The sequence below is a fragment of the Hypanus sabinus genome, chromosome 11 (assembly GCF_030144855.1).
Source record: "Hypanus sabinus isolate sHypSab1 chromosome 11, sHypSab1.hap1, whole genome shotgun sequence".
Classification (NCBI taxonomy): Eukaryota; Metazoa; Chordata; class Chondrichthyes; order Myliobatiformes; family Dasyatidae; genus Hypanus; species Hypanus sabinus.
The window spans coordinates 98,888,466-98,910,012 of record NC_082716.1 but is presented as its reverse complement, the minus strand read 5'-3'; the positions used below and the strand labels follow the sequence as shown (position 1 = coordinate 98,910,012).

The following is a 21,547-nucleotide window of genomic DNA, read 5'->3' as shown; positions in this document are numbered from 1 at the left end:
AAATTCTTCCACTGTGGTTTTGGTGGAAGGAGATTTTTTTTTCTCTCTCTCATTCTGATCCTGTCTACCCCATTCTCACTTTTAAACGGAGCTGTAATTTAAAACTTACTCGAGCTTGTGTAAGGTCAGAGTAAGGGTGGAGGGGGGGAGTCAATAGTCGACACGTACACTCATTGAAACACAAGATGACAGTGAGCTCAGCGTTTACCAAGCTGCTGAAATAATCAGTGTTTTGTGCCTGTGAGAAGTGCAAGTTATGCTTTTCAACTTCTCGCATTGAGCACGAGTAGACTGGGACCGTGTACATCTCATTTTGGCCGTCAGTGTTGCCAGCAGGAGGTGCGTGGCGCACTCTCGTCCCCAGCTGCGCTGACTTGATTTGTTTGGCCTCCTGTTGACATTGTTTTTAGGAAAATACACAACTTGGTGAGAAGGAAGGAAGGGTTAGCTGCTGGAGCCTCCATGTTGGCTCCCGTTGTCGATGGCAGGCGTGTTTCTTCCCCAGCCGGCAGTGAGTCACAGGGTAGTTGCTGAGCAGTGACACTGCTGTATGTCAGATCCATATCACTGTGGATCTGGATACACTGTGTGTTACACTGGCCGTGGTATCTCCTTCTGTAAGGAGCTTAGGGTTAACAGTGAGATGATGTCCTTTTAAGGGTTTTATTAAGTGCTTTTGCTTTGTCAAGTTGAAATGATTACTGCGATGGAGGAGTACTGAGATATTGGCATAGCATGTGAAACTTTGTCAATAGGTGTGTGGCAGAGAGTGCATTGACTGGCTGCGTCACGGCCTGGTATGGAAACACCAATCCCTTTGAGTGGAAAACCCTACAATAGGTAGTGGATCCAGCCCTGTCTGTCACAGCTAAAGCCCTCCTGTATCTACATGAAACACTGTCCAAGGAACGCAGCATCCATCATCAGATATCCTCACCTCCCAGGCATGCTCTCTTCTTGTTTCTGCCATCAGGTAGAAGATACAAGAGCGCCAGGACACACCACCATGTTCAAGTACAGTTACTACCCCTCAACCATCAGGCTCTTAAATAAAAGGGGATAATTACACTCACTGGCCCATCCATTGAGATGTTCCCAGAACCAGTGATTTCACTTTAAGGACTCTTTATCTCATTATCTCATGTTCTCATCGTTTATTGCTATTTATTGATATTTGCATTTGCACAGTTTGTTGTCTTCTGCACTCTGGTTGACCTTTCATTGATCCTGTTACAGTTACTGTTCTGTAGATTTGCTGAGTATGCCCGCAGGAACATGAATCTCGGGGTTGTATATGGGGATACTTTGATAATAAAGTTTCCTTTGAACTTTGACTGCACCTCTGTACTGCCAGTGTAATTCTGCTGCAGGTTTGGCTGAAACAACGAACCCCTGTCTGCTTCCTCAATGTTCCTTAAGGAAGGAACTGTATCACCCTTTTGCCTGTCCAACTGCAACTCCTGACTCAACCTAACCTCTAAAAGGGCTGCTGGTTAGCATCTTTAACCTCCGTAGAAGCAGTGAGACTTGCCCGGGGGACCTAATCTGGCAATATTCGAAAGCACAGAATGGTATTTTTCAGCCAGCATTCTACATTCTTCCTGACCAATACCTGTGCACCAGAAAACATGGACGCAGTGCAGGTCACTTTTGCCATCATTACCACCCAAAAGATTACAGCTGAACTTTTACCTCAGCAATGCTGTCCTGTACCAAGCTTTATCCCTGTATTCCCTTCACGTCTAAAGTACTATCAATGGTTCAAATAGTTCCATTTAATATCAGAGAATGTATGCAATATACAACCTGAAATCCTTACTCTTCACAGACATCCAAGAAACAGAAAAAAAAAACGGCAGAAAAACATTAGAACCCCCAAAACACCCCTCCCCCTCCAACACACATGCAGCAGTAAAAACATCTACCCTCCCCCCAGTTGATCCAGCAAAAGCCCACCACCCATCATGCAAGCAATAGCAAAGTCCCCGGAGATCAAGATCTGGAGTCCGTCAGAAACTACTGTCCATCCCAACACTTTGACATCTCAGACAGGCTCTCTCTCACTCATGGGAGAGATATCACTCCTGCAACAATAAGAGGGGAGACTAACAGCTCACTATTTCGATGTTACAATCTACTGCATCATTCTTCCAAGTCCCTCAGCTCAAGGACTGGCAGACTGTCATGAGACAGAGAGAGTTCGATCCTCGGCAAGGGATCAGGTCTTCCGCAGAGGCGCATGTCTTCCTGGGTGCACCGGGAGATATCAGAACGCCAAGCTGCTCAACGAGTCCAAGAGCCTGAAACCATAGAGAATCATAATTTAAGCACTGCTGTAGATCACTAACTCCGACCGGACCCCAGCCACCCTGAAAGAAAAAAAAAGAGAAACGAAAAGAGGAAAGTAAGCAAGCTGTTCCGTGGACAAACTAGAAGAGGTCACTTAGGCCCACAAAAACCTCTGGCGCCATCTTTAGCTCCTCCCACTTTGCCTTCTCTGTCTTGAAAATATTCAGTAATTGAGCCTCCAAAACTCAGGATCAGAATCAGGTTCATCATCATTGGCGTATGTGTTGTGAAACAATTCCACTAACCACTGGATAAAGAGGTTTCTCTGTTATTTGTGTCCCGATTATCCCAGATAGAGCAGATTGTTCTCCATTTGGCTGGGTGAGCATATTTCTAAGAACATGTGAGAAGCTCAGCCCATCAAGGATGAAGTAATCTCCACGACTGGTACCTCATCCACCATTCTAAGTATCCAATCCCTTCAGCATGTGTTGTGCACCATTCAGCTAAGCCTTCAGTAACAGAGCACGACAAATACAGAGTGGATCAAATCACAAATATGTTTATTACCTGCAAGGGAATGTCTACATCTGTAAGCTACATCCCCATCTCCATCAGGTGGCTTCAATCATACAGCTCAAAGCAAATCAGTTTTATTCTTTTACAGAGTCCAGTAATTCATCATCTTCATGTCTTTGAGGTCATTCCAGCCCTTAGTTGCATTCCTGTCTTATCTCACTTCCATTTTGAATGAGCTGCATTTGTCTTTCATGAACCCATTTGTCTTTGAGGCTTCTCTCCCCCCCCCCCCCCAAAGGCTGTGTCCTGTTTTTCTCTGCTTTCAATTTTTGATGGTGTCTTACTACCGGGGTGCTCTCTACAGTTACCTGATGAGGCAACCATAGCCTTCAGCCAGGAGCAGGTGTCGTTGGGACGTTCCCAACCTTCATAGAATTTTTCAACATTTAACCACTACACTCTCCAGTTGGCGGGTGGACAGTGGTGGCCAAGTCACTGCCCACCTGTTCCTGACTTCCAGCTCAACTCCATATCCAGCAAGATCATGTAATGCCAAAGCACCCCCTGCCATGAAACACATACCCAGCAAACTTCCCATCCATATCAGCACATCAAGAAACCAGCAAAGCACTCTGATGGAGCAGGATTCCTAGTGTCGACCAGGGATGTTGCATCCTAGCTGTCCAGGTATGCAAGCCAGGGTAGTATAATATGGTGGAAAATCTGTTGCCCATGTAGCAAGCTGGCCATCTCCATGCAGCAGATGAACTCAAAGGAATGGCAAAGACTGAAATAGGTTGCCACCATCAGTACCGTAGGAGTTGCCAGTCAGCGTTGAACTCAACATAGCACTGCCTTGGTAACTCCAGCTGGAGAATTCTCCCTCAGAGGTTTACTCCCGAAGCCTCCTCCATGAGAGGGTACAGCCGCAAGGCAATGGAAGTTTGAGGTCAAAGTTTTCCTTCTCCTAGGTGAGGGGCCAATCATGGCTGACGAGCCCCATCTGCCCAAAGTGACTGGTTTTAAGGTGCCTGTAACCCGCCTTTGCCCCTTTTCCTGTCAGTAGAAGCAGTTTCACTGGGCTTAGTAGCCAAGTCACTCCTGGAGGCCAGGAGCTGGACTTGGTTGTCTGAGGCTATTTGTGGTGCACACCAGTAGGAGCATTTAATAGCAAGTGGGAGTTTATCCCCATCACCACCCCAAGTTATAACAACCTTCAGATATAGGAACAGAATTAGGCCATTTGGCCCATCAGATCTGCTCTGGCATTCCATCATGGCTGATCCTCTCAGCCCCCATCTCCTGCCTTCTCCCCGTATCCGTTCATGACCTGACTAATCAAGGACTTGCCGACCTCTGCTTTAAATATCCCCAGTGAAGTGGCCTCCACAGCCACCTGCAGCAACAAATTCCACAGGTTCACCACTCTCTGGCTAAAGAAATTCCTCCTCATCGATGTTCTGAATGGATGTCCCTCCAGTCTTAGGCAGTGTCCTCTGGTCTTAGACTCCCCCATCGTAGGAAACATTCTTTCCACATCACCTCTATCAAGGCCTTTCAGCACTTGAAAGGTTTCAATGGGGTCACTTCTCATTCCTCTGAACTCCTGTGAGTCGAGACCCAGAAAAATCAAACGCTCCTCGTATGACGAACCTTTCAATCCGGGAATCATTTTCATGAACTTCTTTTGAACCCTCTCCAATGTCAGCACATCCTTTCTTAAATGAGGGGCTCAAAACAGTTCACAATACTCCAAGTGAGATCTCACCAGTGTCTCATAAATCCTCAACTTGCTTTTATATTCTCGTCCAATCTTTTATTCTGTTAAGCTAGGGAACTTGATGCAACAAGGAAACTGTCATAGGATGAGACTGATCATTAGAATCTAATACTCAGCATCCACTAATCAACAGTGAAACTCAGGAAGTTGTGGAGTTTTGTCCAGGTCGAGGTAGGTCAGCTATGCATTTAATATGAAAAAACATCATTAGATAAACTGTTAACAAGTATTTTCCTGAAATCAAACCAGAATGTGTTGTAAATACTGGCAGGGCAGGGAATATCTGCAGAGAGAGCAGAGTTAATGCTTTGGATCTCATCTAAACCAGACATAGGTGAATGCTGGGAAAGCAGGAAGGGGCGGAAAGGACAAAGAGGAGAGGAACCAAGGAGAGACTGAATGCTGGAAATAACTCTGGCAGAATGACAATAATAGGCATTCAAGGCATAGGACCAAGAATAGAGTTCAACCACTTCAAGCAAGCGTCCACTAACATCCACAGCCATTCAGTCTCTTGGTATCCATCCGATCACAGTTAACATAGCCACCCCTGGTCATTCTCTTCATCTCCACTGTATGTCAGTTCACACAGCGACCCTGGGCCATTCACTGTCTCGTTCACCACCCTGTCACAATTCACACAGCTCCCCTGGGTCATTCACAACTCTGGTCTCCACCCTGTCACAGTTCACACAGCTCCCCTGGGTCATTCACAACTCTGGTTTCCACTCTGTCACAGTTCACACAGCTCCCCTGGGTCATTCACAACTCTGGTCTCCACCCTGTCACAGTTCACACAGCTCCCCTGGGTCATTCACAACTCTGGTTTCCACTCTGTCACAGTTCGCACAGCGACCCTGGGTCATTCACAACTCTGGTCTCCACTCTGTCACAGTTCACACAGCGACCCTGGGTCATTCACAACTCTGGTTTCCACTCTGTCACAGTTCACACAGCGACCCTGGGTCATTCACAACTCTGGTCTCCACTCTGTCACAGTTCACACAGAGACCCTGGGTCATTCACAACTCTGGTCTCCACCCTGTCACAGTTCACACAGCTCCCCTGGGTCATTCACAACTCTGGTTTCCACTCTGTCACAGTTCGCACAGCGACCCTGGGTCATTCACAACTCTGGTTTCCACTCTGTCACAGTTCACACAGAGACCCTGGGTCATTCACAACTCTGGTCTCCACCCTGTCACAGTTCACACAGCTCCCCTGGGCCATTCACTGTCTCGTTCACCACCTTGTATCAGTTCACACAGCTCCCCTGGGCCATTCACTGTCTCGTTCACCACCCTGTATCAGTTCACACAGCTCCCCTGGGCCATTCACTGTCTCGTTCACCACCTTGTATCAGTTCACACAGCTCCCCTGGGCCATTCACTGTCTCGTTCACCACCCTGTATCAGTTCACACAGCTCCCCTGGGTCATTCACAACTCTGGTCTCCACCCTGTCACAGTTCACACAGCTCCCCTGGGTCATTCTCTTGAACACTACTCTGTCATAGTTCACACAGTCACCCCTGGGTCATTCATTCTCCTGATCTCCACCCTATATCAGTTGACAAAGCCACCCCTGGTCATTGTCTTGGTCTCCACCCTGTCACAGTTCACACAGCAACCCTGGGTCATTCATTCTGCTGATCTCCACCGTGTCACAGTTCACACAGCCATCCCTGGTCATTCACTCTCTTGGTCTCCACCCTGTCACTCATATTTCTTTTGTCCATCCATCTTTCTCCTTTTTCTGAAACTGGTTTTCTAACTTTTCTCACTGCTAATCAAAGTTCCAAGTAAATTTATTATCAAAGTACATACGTATATGTCACTATACAAAGCCTTGAAATTCATTTTCTTGTAGGCATGCTCAATAAACCCACAATAAAATAATAATCATAATAGATTCATTGAAATGCACCAACTAGGACATTCAACCAGTGTGCAGAAGACAACGAACTGCAATAAGAAAGAAATAATAATAATAATAAAGGAATAAGCACTAAATATCGAGAACATGAGATGAAGATTTCTTGAAAACGTGTCCATAGGCTGTGGGAACAGTTCAGTGAAAGGCCAAGTGAAGTTATCCCCTTAGGTTAAAGGACCTGATTGTTGAGGGGTGATAACTTGGGGTGGTGCTTGTCCTGAGGCCCCTGTACCTTCTTCCTGATGGGAGCAGAGAGAAGAGAGCATGGCCTTGGTGGTGAGGATCTCTGATGATGGATGCTGCTTTCCTCCAATTTAAAGCTCCATTCTGAAATGTCACTAGTCTAAAATGTTAATGCTGGTTCTCTCTCTGTAGACGGTGCATGATCTGCTATTCCCACTATTTCCTGTTTTTATCCTTTAACAGGAGGATTCTGGCTGCCATATACAGCACTTCACAAATGCAGGTTGTTTTAAGATAATCAGAAAGCATTTTAAAATTAGTCTAAGAGTCCTCTGAAGAATTTTTCACTCTACAGTTTATTCTTATAAGTAAAGATTTGTGGTTGTGCAAGGGTTATACTTGAATATTTTCTTGGGTTTAGAAGGTCTGCTCGTAACATGCAGCACTGATTCAACTTCCTGTAGTTAATAATAATTTAATGCATTCTTCCCAAATTACATTTCTCCACATTCAAACGTCAGTAGGCATCCGAAAAAGGCAACCTCGTAATCCTCACCCAATAAACTGCATGTTCTGAAGTCTACAACATGTATTGTGCAAGTGTTCAGACCTCGCACATAGCCCATGCTGATGGTCACTCTACGGCACAGAATCAGACCATTGTTCCCTGAAGGATTTTTTTTTTTGTCATTCTAGAAACTTTGATTAATTGCCTTTTAATCTTGCTATCTCACTTGCAGTTTCCTATCGCTAAAATTATTCTGGGTAACCATCCAGGTTTTGACGTGTTATGATGGTGTGGGGCCCCTGTTGGTCAGGGTCGACAACAGATGTTATGTCCTAGCTGTCGGTACACACGCCAGGGCAGTACAATATGGAGAGAAAGCTGGTGTCTGTGCAGCAAGCGCCCACTCTTCATGCAGCTGAACCCAAAGCAACGGCAGACAGTTTGATATCAGCAGCATTGCAGGAGTTACCTGTGGTGAACTATGTGCCTGTCGGGACACGCCCCCTGCTGACTGCTCCTGTGGCTCCTCCCACAGGCCCCTGTATAAAGGAGATCTGAGGCCTGACGCTCGGCCTCAGTCTCCAGGACATTGTATGATAGACACTCACTCCTGGTTCCTTCTTCCAGTCAATAAAAGCCGATATCTCGCCTTACGCCTCAGTGCGAGTTATTGATGGTGCATCATTACCAGTGTTGAACTCAACGTAGGACTGCCTTAGGGACTCCAGCTCCAAATTTTTCCCTCAGGTTTAACTCCAGAAGCCTTCCCCATGAGTGGGTACAGCCACAAGGTAGCAGAGGTTTGAGATCAGAGTCTTCCTTCTCCTCGATGAGCTGTCAACCATGGCTGACGAGCCCCATCTGCCTGAAGCAACTGGTTTTAAGGAACCAGTAATCTGCCTTTGCCCCTTCTCCTGTCAGTAAAGATGGCTCCACTGGGCTTAGTAGCTAAACCACACACATACATATATATCAGTTAAAATAAGTAGTGCAAAAACAGAAAGTGAGGTAGTGTCCATTTAGAAATCTGATGTCAGAGGGGAAGAAGATGTTTCTGAATCACTGAGTGTGTGTGTTCAGGCTTCTGTACCTCCTCCCTGATGGTAGCAATGAAGAGGGCATGTCCTGGGTGATGAAGGTCCTTAATGATGTACACCACCTTTCTGAGGCATCGCTCCTTGAAGATGCCTTGGATAGCATGGACAAAAGAGTTTCAACAAATCTCATTATGAATTGAATGGTAAATTGCAGACCAAGCTATCAGGGCATGGTGACCAATCAAGAGCTTTGATCAAACAGCCAGAAGTAAGGTCTTGTTCGTTTCTCATGCTGTACATGCCCTGAGAACCTACCATTCAATTCATAAAGTCAAAATCAAAGCTGAGTTTCTTCAGAAGTTCAACCACACATGTATACCCATGAATACAGCCAAACAAAACAGCGTTTCTCCAGGGCCAAGGTGAAACACACACAGTACCAACAGTCACACACAGCACACATAACAAATATAGTCCTATACAGATGTATATGTGTGCACAGTTGCAGTGAAAACCCTACTGACGCAAATGCATAGCATCAGATAATTCACAAGAAAATCATAAATTACTCTCTGACTCTGTATTGACGTCAGGCACCTGTTGACATTAACCTGACCTTAATCCCACTTGTTTCTCCTGTACTCAATACTTTGATTTATGAAGGTTGCAAATTCTATTCCTGAGTGCAGACTACAAATTTATAACCAGGTTGTGCAGCGGTGTATTTGGGTAACACGTCTACATGTAAACAGTTGGAAAGTTTGAAATTCCTTTCCACAAATGGCAGATGATTCCTGGTGGATTGTTAATTTTAACCTGACATTTTTTATTACCGATCTTAAGGGTAAAGGGCCAGGTCAGATAGACGGTTAGCTGGTCCCCAGATGCCATGGAGCATTGGAAGAATCAGATTAAATCGTCTTCTTCGGTTGCCGTGCTCTGAGACTATGCACTTGAGTAAAGTTGGTTCCTCTGTTATTGTATCTAGGTTTGGAATTTCTGGAAAAGCAGGAATGACAACAGGAAAGCGTGTGGTAAAGTTGTTCTCAGGTTAGAATCCTCACCTGCCTCTGATGTCATCTCTTTCTTTCCCCAGTTCTCTGTACATTTCGATGCCAGAACGGAGGAGTGTGTGTGGGAAGGGATCGGTGTCGTTGCACACCTGGCTTCAAGGGAAGAGCTTGTCAGATTCCCGCTTCATCCCACAGCAGCTTCCCAACTGAGGAGCCAGTCGCAGTATCCAAATCTCGGATACGAAGCTCATACACCCTGCCTCTCTCCAACCAACGGCTCCGACACCCGGGTAAGGGGGGTTTCTATCTGATAATTATTATTACACCAACATTTTGTAACATATGTCCACTTCAACAGAACAATAATGGGAAAATTAGCTTGAAATTTATTCGTGACTGCTGAACTATTGCTGTGTAAGTGAATAGAGTACACAGGTCAAATGATGAACATAACAGGCTCACTATCAGGATAAGAATCAGGTTTAATATCACTGGCTTATATTATGATATCCTCCCTGATGGCAGAGGGGAAGAAGCTGTTTCTGAATCATTGAGTGTGTGCCTTCAGGCTCCTGTACCTCCTCCCCAATGGCAGAGGGGAAGAAGCTGTTTCTGAATCACTGAGTGTGTGTCTTCAGGCTCCTGTACACCCTCCCTGATGGCAGAGGGGAAGAAGCTGTTCCTGAATCACTGAGTGTGTGTCTTCAGGCTCCCGTACCTCCTCCCTGATGGCGGAGGGGAAGAAGCTGTTTCTGAATCATTGAGTGTGTGCCTTCAGGCTCCTGTACCTCCTCCCTGATGGCAGAGGGGAAGAAGCTGTTTCTGAATCACTGAGTGTGTGCCTTCAGGCTCCTGTACACCCTCCCTGATGGCAGAGGGGAAGAAGCTGTTTCTGAATCATTGAGTGTGTGCCTTCAGGCTCCTGTACCTCCTCCCTGATGGCAGAGGGGAAGAAGCTGTTTCTGAATCACTGAGTGTGTGCCTTCAGGCTCCTGTACACCCTCCCTGATGACAGAGAGGGAGAAGCTGTTCCTGAATCACTGAGTGTGTGCCTTCAGGCTCCTGTACACCCTCCCTGATGGCAGAGAGGGAGAAGCTGTTCCTGAATCACTGAGTGTGTGCCTTCAGGCTCCTGTACACCCTCCCTGAAGGCAGAGGGGAAGAAGCTGTTTCTGAATCATTGAGTGTGTGCCTTCAGGCTCCTGTACACCCTCCCTGATGGCAGAGGGGAAGAAGCTGTTTCTGAATCATTGAGTGTGTGCCTTCAGGCTCCTGTACCTCCACCCTGATGGCAGAGGGGAAGAAGCTGTTTCTGAATCACTGAGTGTGTGCCTTCAGGCTCCTGTACACCCTCCCTGATGGCAGAGAGGGAGAAGCTGTTCCTGAATCACTGAGTGTGTGCCTTCAGGCTCCTGTACACCCTCCCTGATGGCAGAGAGGGAGAAGCTGTTCCTGAATCACTGAGTGTGTGCCTTCAGGCTCCTGTACACCCTTCCTGAAGGTAGCAATGATAAGAGGGCACGTCCTAGGTGGTTGGGTCCTCAGTGATGGCTGCCACCTTTTTGAGACATCGCTCCTTGTAGATGCCCTGGATACTATGGAGGCTAGTGCCGATTTCAGAGCTGACTAATTTTACAACTCCCTGCAGCTTATTTCGATCCTGTGCAGTAGTAACCACCACCCCCCCCCCCATACCAGCTGATGATGCAGCCAGTTAAAATACTCTCCACATACATCTGTAGAAATTTGCAAGTGTTTTTGGCGATGTACCAAATCTCCTCAAACTTCTAATGAAATATAGCTTGCAGATTGAATCGATGGTGAGGAAGGCAGATGCAAAGGTAGCATTCATTTTGAGAGGACTAGAATATAAAAGCAATGATGTAACGTTGGGGGTTTCTGGTGAGGCCTCACTTGCAGTGTTGTGAGCACTTTTGGGCCCCTTTTCTAAGAAAGTACGTACTGACATTGGAGAGGGTTCATGAAACTGATTCCGGGATTGAAAGGCTTGTTGTTTGAGGAACATTTGATGGCTCTTAGCATTCAGAAGAATGAGGGCTGACATCGTTGAAACTTATCGAATGCTGAAAAGCCTCGATAGAGTGGATGTGGAGAGGATGTTTGCTATGGTGGGAGAGTCTAAACCCAGAGGACATAGCCTCAGGATAGAGGGGTGTCCTTTTAGAATGGAGATTAAGAGTAATTTCTTTAGCTAGAGAGTGGTGAATCTATGGAATTTGTTGCCACAAGTAGCTGCAGAGGCCAATTCATTTGGTTGATAGATTCTTGATTGGTCAGGGCATGAAGGGATAGGGGTGAAGGCAGGAGATTGGTGCTTGGAGGGGAATGGATTAGCCTTGATGTAATGGTGGAGCAGACTCAGTGGGACAAATGGCCTAATTCTGTTCATAGATCTTCTGGTCTTATGTTTTAAAATCATGAATGTTTGTAAGAAAAGTACTGTAATAATTGTGGGCAACTTTAACCAAAGCAAGTTGCCAAATTTAGTCATGGGAATGAGATCATGTGTGTTTGGAGCAATTTACTAGAAAAGTACATCGTGCAACCAGAAGGAATGTGAATTTTAGACGTGCTATTTTAAATTACAACAGGTGGAAAGAAAATAGGCTTGGTCTCATAGGTTAAGATCCTGGGGGAAGTGTGGCATTCAGTTTGAGAATGAGAAGCCCGAGTATTTTAAGCTTAAAAAGTTATTGCAAAGTCTTAAAATGGATGAGAAAATTAGATTAATAAGAACAATTGTAAATTAGCAGAGACAGCTAAGGAAATACTTCATAATTCTCAAAAATAATAATCCTTCCTATAGAGTGATGACCAGAATTCTACACAAATCTCCAGTGTTTGCTTTATAAGGTTTATTTACAGTGCCTATAAAAACTTGTCTCCCCCCTTGAAAGTTTTCATGTTTTGTTGTTTTACAACATTGAATCACAATGCATTTAATATGGGATTTTTTGACATTGATCAACAGAACAAGACTTTCATATCAAAGTGAAAAAAGATCTCTACAAAATAATCTAAATTAATTACAAATATAAAACAGAAAATAATTGATTACATAAGTGTTCACCCCCTTTAATATGACACATCAAATAATCACTGGTGCAGGCAATTGCTTTCAGAAGTTATATAATTAGTTAAATGATCACCTTGTGAAGTCAAGGGGTTTCAATTGATTGTAGTAAAAACAAAGAAACATAGAAAACCTACAGCACAATACAGGCCCTTTGGCCCACGATGCTGTGCCAAACATGTACTTATTTAGAAATTACCTAAGGTTACCTATAGCTTTTATTTTTCTAAGCTCCTCTAAGTAAAAATACACCTCTATCTGGAAAGTCCAACTGTTGGTGAGTCAGTACCTTGGCAAAAGCAACACCATGAAAACAAAAGAACACACCAAGCAAGTCCGTGAAAAGCACAGGTCAGAAGCTGGAAACAAGAAAATTTCCAAGTCACTAAATATCCCTTGGAGTTCAGTTAAGTCAATCATCAAGAAATGGAAAGAATATGGCACAGCCGTAAATCTGGCTAGAGCAGGCCAACCTCAAAAACTGAGTGACTGTGCAAGAAGGGGACTAGTGAGGGAAGCCACCAAGAGACCTCTGATAACTCTGGAGGAGTTAAAAGCTTCAGTGACTGAGATGGGACAACATAGAACCACAGTTGCCCCAGGGCTTCACCAGTCACAGCTTTATGGGAGAGTGGCAAAGAGAAAGTCACCGTCAGAAAAAAACTCACATAAAATCTCGGCTCGAGTTTGCCAGAAGGCAGGTGAGAGACTCTGAGTCAACGAGAAGAAAGTTCTATGGTCTGATGAAACCAAAATTAAGCCTTTTGGCCATCAGACTAAATGTTATGTTTGGCGTAAGCCAAACATCGCATATCATCAGAAACACACCATTCCCTACCGTGAAGCATGGTGAAGCATCGTTCTGTGTGGGGTGTTTCATTGCAGCAAAATTCAGGGAAATTCAGGAGGAAAGCCTGATGCAGGCGACTTAGGAGAAGATCTGTTTTCCATCAAGACCGTGATCCCAAGTATACAGCCAAAGCTACTCAGGAATGGCTTAAAAACAACAAAGTTAATGTCCTGGAGTGGCAAAGTCAGAGTCCAGACCTCAATCCAATTGAGAATTTGTGGCTGGACTTGAAAAGGGCCGTTCCCTCACGATCCCCATGCAATCTGACAGAGCTTCAGCAGTTTTGTAAAGAAGAATGAGGAAAAACTGCAGTGTCCAAATGTGCAAAGCTGATAGAGACCTATCCACACAGACTCAAGGCTGTAATCACTGTCAAAGGTGCATCTACTAAATACTGACTTAAAGGGGGTGAATACTTATGCAGTCATTTATTTTGTACTTTATATTTATAATTAATTTAGATCATTTTAAATTTAGATCTGTTTTCTCTTTGACATGAAAGAGTCTTTTCCTGTCACTCTGTCAAAAAAAATCCACTATGATTCAATGTTAACATAGAAACATAGAAAACCTACAACACAATACAAGCCCTTTGGCCCACAATGCTGTGCCGAACATGTCCTTACCTTAGAAATTACCTAGGGTTACCCATATCCCTCTATTTTTCTAAGCTTCATGTACCCATCCAGGAGTCTCTTAAAAGACCCTATTGTATCTGCCTCCACCACCATCACCAGCAGCCCATTCCATGCTCTGCATAAAAAAACTTACCGCTGACATCTCCTCTGTACCTACTTCCAAGCACCTTAAAACTATGCCCTCTCCTGCTAGCCATTTCCGCGGTGGGAAAAAGCCTCTGACTATCCACATGATCAATTCCTCTCATCATCTTATACACCTCTGTCAGGTCACCTCTCATCCTCTGCTACTCCGCGGAAAAAAGGCCGAGTTCACTCAACGTATTCTCATAAGGCATGCTCCCCAATCCAGGCAATATCCTTGTAAATCTCCTCTGCACCCTTTCTATAGCTTCCACATCCTTCCTGTAGTGAGGTGACCAGAACTGAGCACAGTACTCCAAGTGGGGTCTGACCAGGGTCATATATAGCTGCAACATTACCTCTCAGCTCTTAAACTCAATCCCATGGTTGATGAAGGACAATGAACCGTATACCTTCTTAACCACAGAGTCAACCTGCATAGCAACTTTGAGTGTCCCATGGGCTCAGACCCCAAGATCCCTCTGATCCTCCACACTGCCAAGACTCTTACCATTAATACAATATTCTGCCATCATATCTGACCTACCAAAATGAACCACCTCACACTTACCTGGGTTGAACTCCATCTGCTACTTCTCAGCCTAGTTTTGCATCCTATCAATGTCCGGCTGTGACCTCTGACAGACCTCCATGCTAAATTGTAAAACAATGAAATATGAAAACTTCCAAGGGAATACTTTTTATAGACTGTTTTTATTTAGCAGTACAGTACAGAGTAGCCCTCTGAGCTGTGTTGCCCTAATAACCCTTGACAAACCCAATTAACCCTAAACTAATCATGGGACAATTGACAATGACCAATTAACCTACCCAGTGTGTCTTTGGACTGTGGGAGGAAAGTGGAAGACCCAGAGGAAATTCACACATTCCACGGGGAGGACATACAAACCCAGTTAACCCTAACTAATCACAGGACAATATGCAATGACCAATTAACTTACTCGGTATGTCTTTGGACTGTGGGAGGAAAGTGGAGGACCTGGAGAAAACCTACACATTCCACGGGCGGTTGTACAGAGTATCCTTACAGAACAGTGTGGGAACTGAACTCCGAACTCCAGAGCATCCTGAGTTTGGATAGTGTTGCACGAACCACTGTGCTACCGTGGCGTACCATACCGTCCCAACTTCTCTAAATTCTGCCATATGAAGGCCAGCATGTCATACGCTGCTTTCACCATCCTGTTGACCTGTCTTGCTTCTTTTCCGGGAACTCATAGGATCAAAGAATCAGAGAGAGAAAGAAACAATTTCAAAGTTCAAAGTAAATTTATTATCAAAATACATATATGTCATTTTCCTGTAGGATACTCAGCAAATCTAGAGAGTACTGACTATAACAGGATCAAGAAACCATCAACTGGGGTACAGAAGACAATAAACTGTGCAAATGAAAATATAAATAAATAGCAAAAAATAATGAAAACATGAGATAATGAGATAAAGAGTCCTTAAAGTGAGATCATTGGTTGTAGGAACATCTCAATGGATGGGCAAGTGAGTGTAGTTATGCCCTTTTAATTTAAGAGCCTGATGGTTGAGAGGTAGTAATTATTCTTGAACCTGGTGATGTGAGTCCTGAAGCTTTTGTACCTTCTACCTGATGGCAGCAGCAAAAAGAGAGCATGACCTGGGTGGTTGCGGTCCCTGATAATGTGTGTTGCTTTCCTACAACAGTGTTTCATGTAGGTGTGCTCAATGGTTAGGAGAGCTTTGTCCATGATGGACTGGGCCAAGTTCCTTACTTTCGTAGGACTTTCCATTCAAAGGCATTGGTGTTTTCATACCAAGCCATGATGCAAAAACTCAGTGGGTCGAGCAATATCTGTTGGGGGGGGGGGGTGGAATTGTTGACATTTTGGGTTGAGATTCTGCACCAGGACCACAAGTGGAGAGGGAATGAGTCAGTATAAAGAGGATAAGAAGGAGGGAGAGTAGTGAGATAGGGGCTAGTAGATGATTGGTGCAATCAGGTAGGGGAGGGTGAGTGGTGGAGTTAGTATACAGAGATTGCTGTGAGCTGGGTCCGGAGAGAGAAGAGTGAAGGTGGAGAGAGCTAAGTGGGTGATCAGCAGGAACTACCAGTGGTGGAATCTGACAGGCAAGATGATAAAGTAAGCCATATCAGAGAGGTTAAAAAGTAGATGGAACCAGAACAATTTTTGGAAGCAGGAGAGATGGGAGGCGAAATGTGTCAGTCATTGGCAGAACCAGGAATGGTATGAAAAAGTGTAACGGGGTTGGAGAGAGTGTAATGGAAAGGGGACAACAAAGAGGACTGGAGGAAGATGGAGGAGAGTTGGGAAACAATAGAGATGAGATTACCAGAAACTAGAAAACACAGTGTTCTGGACCATACCCTATCAATGGAGATGGTTGTCGATGTGGGACTTGAAAGGACCGACTGGGAGTTCAGGATGACCGTTGCAGACAGACAGCAGAAGCTCAGCAAACCAGTCTCCTCATTTCACCAGTGTAGAAGAGAACATATCAGCAGCACAAAGTGCAATAGATGTGATTAAAGGAGGCACTTGGGAATCTTGGCCTTATCAAGAAGAGATTCTTCAGCCTCTGCGTGGTGGTGATGGAGGAGGTCGAGGGAAAGTGCCAGGTGTCCAGGGAAAGGAGGAGGTCGAGGGATAGTGCCAGGTGTCAGGGAGGAATGTGTGGACCAGGGAGTCATGGAGAGAGGTGTCCCTAAGGAAAGTGAAATGGGTTGGAGAGGAGAAGAAATGGCTAGTGGTGGACAGTAGCAGAGAAAGGTCTCTAAGCAGTCCCATTTTACTTCTGGCCACTACCTCTTTCCTGATACAACATATCTTGGGATTCTTGTTAATCTCATATGGCAGGGATATTTCATGGTCCCTTCTCATTTGCCTCATTTTTCTTGCTCAGTTTACATTCTACAAGCGAGAACCTGTCATATGTTTCCTTCAAAGGAAATTTTATTATCAAACTATATATGAATGTCACCTTATGTAATCCTGAAATTCATTTTCTTGAGGGATGTTCAACTAATCTAAGAAATAACAACCATAACAGAGTACACCCAACTAGGGTGTACAACCGGAGTGCAGAAGACAACAGACTGTACAAATACAAAGAGAAAGAAATTATAAAAATAAATGAATAAGTCATAAATCTGAAGAACACGAGATAAAGAGTCCTTGTTGTGAGCCCATTGGCTGTGGGAACAGTTCAGCAATGGGCGAATGAAGTTGAGTGGAATTATCCCCTCTGTAAGAGCCTGATGGCTGAGGGGTAGTAACTATTCCTGAATCTTGCAGTGAGAGTCCTAAGGCTCTTGTATTTTCTTCCTGATGGCAGCAGCGGGAAGAGAGCATGCCCTAGGTAGTAGACAATGTTCCCTCTAATTTGTAATGAACAGTTTGCGCAAAAATTTCTTGTGCAATTTTTTGCCCAGTGACAACAACATGTGCATATTGAATTTTATATATAGAGGTATTAATTTTAACAGCTGGCAAAACACTATCAATAAGAACGTTAATCGCTAGGTTTGATCATTTTCCATCTCGTTCATCAGCACCCTCACAAAACATACGTAGCAGGCCTGTAGTGGGTAATGAAGGATATTCTCACCAGAGTTTTTGCACACCGTCCATATGTGATTTGCTTGCCAAATGGCGATTTAAAAAGTCAAGTTTCCAAATATCGCTCCACTTCTTTCCACTTGTAAATTCTCCAGCAACTTGTGCAGGTAACACCAGTTTCTGTATAGTACATAAATATTTCTCATAGCTGAACGTTCCTGACTTCATGAGCTTAAAGCCATTTCGCTTTAAATGAACTAGCTGTTCTTTTGTGCTTCACGCCCTTTGCTCCTTTGGAATTTGATACAGTGAATCAATAATTTCTTCAATAAAAACAGTATAAATGAGCCAGTTCTAAAATCTGCAAACAAATCATCGCAAACTTCACGTTGACAATACTGTCCACATCAGAAACTGGGAAAGGAAATGTGATTGTGTACGATCATGGAATATACTTAATATGTCAATAAGGTAGAGGCTGACAACTTTTTGTGCACAGTTTTATTTCTTTGTGTGCTAGTAGCAAAAGATGTGTGCACACACACCCATACACACTTTAGAGGTAACATTGGTGGTGAGGGTTCCCGATGATAGATGCTACTTTTCTGTGATGACATTTCGAGTAGATGTGATCAAAGGGTGCGAAGGCTTTACCTGTGATGGATTGGGCCGTATTCACTACTTTTTGCAGGATTTTCCATTCAAGGGCAGTAGTGTTTCCATACCAGGCTGCAATTAAGCCAGTCAATATACTCTCCACCACAACTCTTATAGAAGTTTGCTAAGGTATTAGATGTCATACCAAATCTCTGCAAACTCCCAAGGAAGTAGAGGCACTGCTGTACTTTCTTCACAGTTACACCTTTCTGCCTGATCGTATTGTCACTTTCTCACTCAAGGTACTCCAACCTGAGGCTTTTCACCCTCACCAGAACAGATTGACCCTGTCCATACTGGGAAAGAAAACTCCTACAGCCATGAACATATTGTACTTACACCTTCAAGTGACCTGTTTACATATCTGTTCCTCTAATTCTTCCTGACAATTGAGATGTCTGTAGTATAAACCCAGATAACTTATCACCACCCCAATTCCTAAATTCTCAATGGACAATCCCTCCAGGATATCCCCTCCAAGTACTGCTGTTATGTTCACCATAATTTAGAGCACCTGAAAGATCTATACCACGTGCTTCTCTCAACCAGGTAAGCATGATTTCAATCACTTCAAAATTCCATCGTGGTTCCGGTGATGTCATTGTCCAGAATGGCAGTTTAAATCAATAGCCCCTCCGGAAAAATGCATATTTTGCCCCATTAATCCATCAAGTATAAGATCTTTTGAAAATATCTGAATTGATAAGCGGGGCCAAGAATGGGGAAAAAGACTGGAGATAAAAAAAGCATCACCGCAGAGCCTATGGACGACAGGGGTGCAGCGAGCGGTTCTTCTACCCGAACGCATGATAGCGAGGCTGACGATGGGCCTCGCTCGGGTGAAGCGGCAAATATGATAAAAATTCTGGAAGAGATACGGGGATTCCAAAAAGATATAAAACAGCAACTAAATGATATCAAGTCAGAGCTTGCCAACGTCAATCAAAAAATAGCGGTGGCAGAGACACGAATTGAGAAGGTGGAAGATCGCGTTCAAAACATGGAATGGATACTAAGTAAGATGATAAAAATATTATATCAACAAGAAAGTAAACTGCTTGACCAGGAGGGAAGATCACAGTAGAAAAATATCAGGATATACAATGTTCCCGAAGGAGTGGAGGGTTTGTCTATGATGGAGTTTGTAGGAAAGTTGCTGCGGGACACGCTGGAGATCCCTTCAACTATTGAGCTTGAAATTGAGAGGGTGCATCGTGCACTCGCCCCAAGGCCTACTGGAGACAGTGAAGATAAGCCACGCTCAATAGTAATTAGATTCCTTCGATACAACACCAAGGCGGAGATTCTATGAAGGGCCGGGGGAAAGAAGTGGGTGTTTTTGGACAGGAAATTAATATATTTTGATCAAGATTACCCCCCAGCAGTCCTGCAGAAGCATAAAGGATACTCTGAAGTAAAGCGAATATAAAAGCAAGGAAAGATTAGATTCCAAACTCCGTAACCTGCTAAACTGCGAGTATTTTATGAAGATGAAAAGGCAACTACAAACATGAAGGCCAGAGGGCTGAATCGTCAGTGTGATCAAACTGAGGGAAAGCCTGGCTGAGCAATTATCCTGATCTGCTTGGGAAATAGTGGGAGAATTGAGCAAGCAGGGGGCGGGAGGAAGGCAAGAGAAATATATCAGGAAGAGACTGTGAGCTTTCCGAAGACAGCCCTCACCCCCCTCCAGAAGAGCCATAAGGTTTGTCTAACATTAAAAGTGTTGATAAGCTAAACGGAAGCAAAAATAGACGGTGCTATACCTATCTAAAGAAATACTTATTATAAGTGAATTTTATATTACTCAATTCTTTTTTTTCATTCATTTACTCCTTTTCCCCACCTAAATGAGAATATATATATGGGAGGAATTCACAGGGAAATCTTTTCTGTGTAATGGACATAGATTTGTTCACTTATTTTTATGGGTACTGCAACAGAGGCTCTCAACTCACAGGTAGGAGGGGCTATCCACCACAGCTAGATGTTTCCTCCAGCTCAACCCAGGGTCATCTACTAGAGACCTCAGCCTTGGAATCACACCTCCATTGCCCTTTTTTAATTATTCGCATTTCTTGGTTCTTATTTGTTCAGGGAGTAGATCGATTAAGTTTTATTCTGCTAATTTCAATGATATATTAACAGATAAATACACATGGCTAAGGACAAAGTAAAATTCTTTTCTTTTAAAGTCAATGGGCTGTTAAATCCATCAAATGCAGTAAAATTCTACACAAAGTGATATTAGTTTCTTTCAGAAAATTACTAATATTATGGTAACGGAAACAGAAGGTCTCCTGAAATGTGGGGGAGACTTAAATTTACAATTACTATCAAAGTTAAACTCTTCCAATAGAAAAATCTATGAAACAAAATCTTTACATAAGCAAGTTAATACACCTTGTGAGGATGTTGGTTTAATTGATATATGGAGGGACCTTTTCCCCGACAGAAGGGATTACACTCATTATTCTGACCCCTATTCTGTATATACAAGAATAGACTATTTCATAACATTTGGAAAAGACAAAGACAAAATAAACACCTGTGGAATTGGGACAATAGATGTAAGTGACCATGCACCTGTATAGTTATCTGTTGATTTTGACCTACAACCAAAGAATACTATTTGGAAACTAAATTCAAGTCTACTCAATGATCTGTACTTTAAGGAACAAATTAAAAAAGAAATTGGTCTCTACTTAGAATTTAATGATAATGGAGAGGTTTCACCTCCCATTCTATGGGATACTCTGAAGGCTGGCTGAAGAGGGAAAATTATAGCGTTATCTTCAGATAAGAAAAAAATAAGGAATAAAACATTAGAGGAATTACAAAATAGGCTGAAGGAACTAGAGAAAAAACACAAATTGAATTTGGCACAGGATATATTAGGGGAAATTAAAAGAATTAGGAATTGAATAAATAGTTTGGCTACTCAAGAAATCAGAAAAAATTTAATGTTTCTGAAACAGAGACATTATGAAAGTGGATCAAAATCTATGAAAATACTGGCGTGGAAACTGAAAATAAAGATAGCAGAAAGTACAATACATAGAATTAGGGATCCAAGCAAAAATGATAAAATAAAATAAGCTAAGTGAAATTCAAGAAGCTTTTGAAGTGTTTTACAAAACTCTATATTCGAAAGTTCCGGGGGAAGCATAACCCAAATTGACACTTCCCTGAATTCTCTAGAATTATCCACTTTAAGCGAAGGACAAAATAGAACGCTGACTGCTGATATAACTGAAGTTAAACTAAAAGCTGTAATTAGTAGGCTTAAGTTAAGCAAGTCACCAGGATCAGATGGGTATACAGCAAAGTGGTATAAAGAATTTAAAAAT

General features: G+C 43.5%; 1 protein-coding gene across 9 annotated transcripts in view; it reads left to right on the top strand.

Annotated features, from left to right (window-relative positions):
- The window catches only part of LOC132402220 (latent-transforming growth factor beta-binding protein 4-like), a 217,568-nt gene that overhangs the window by 55,057 nt on the left and 140,964 nt on the right, over positions 1 to 21,547 (top strand). For all 9 annotated transcript variants that reach the window (XM_059984970.1, XM_059984967.1, XM_059984969.1 and 6 more), the window contains one exon: positions 9,347 to 9,553. In XM_059984970.1, coding sequence (XP_059840953.1) covers positions 9,347 to 9,553 — 207 coding nt within the window. The remainder of the gene's footprint in view (positions 1 to 9,346; positions 9,554 to 21,547) is intronic.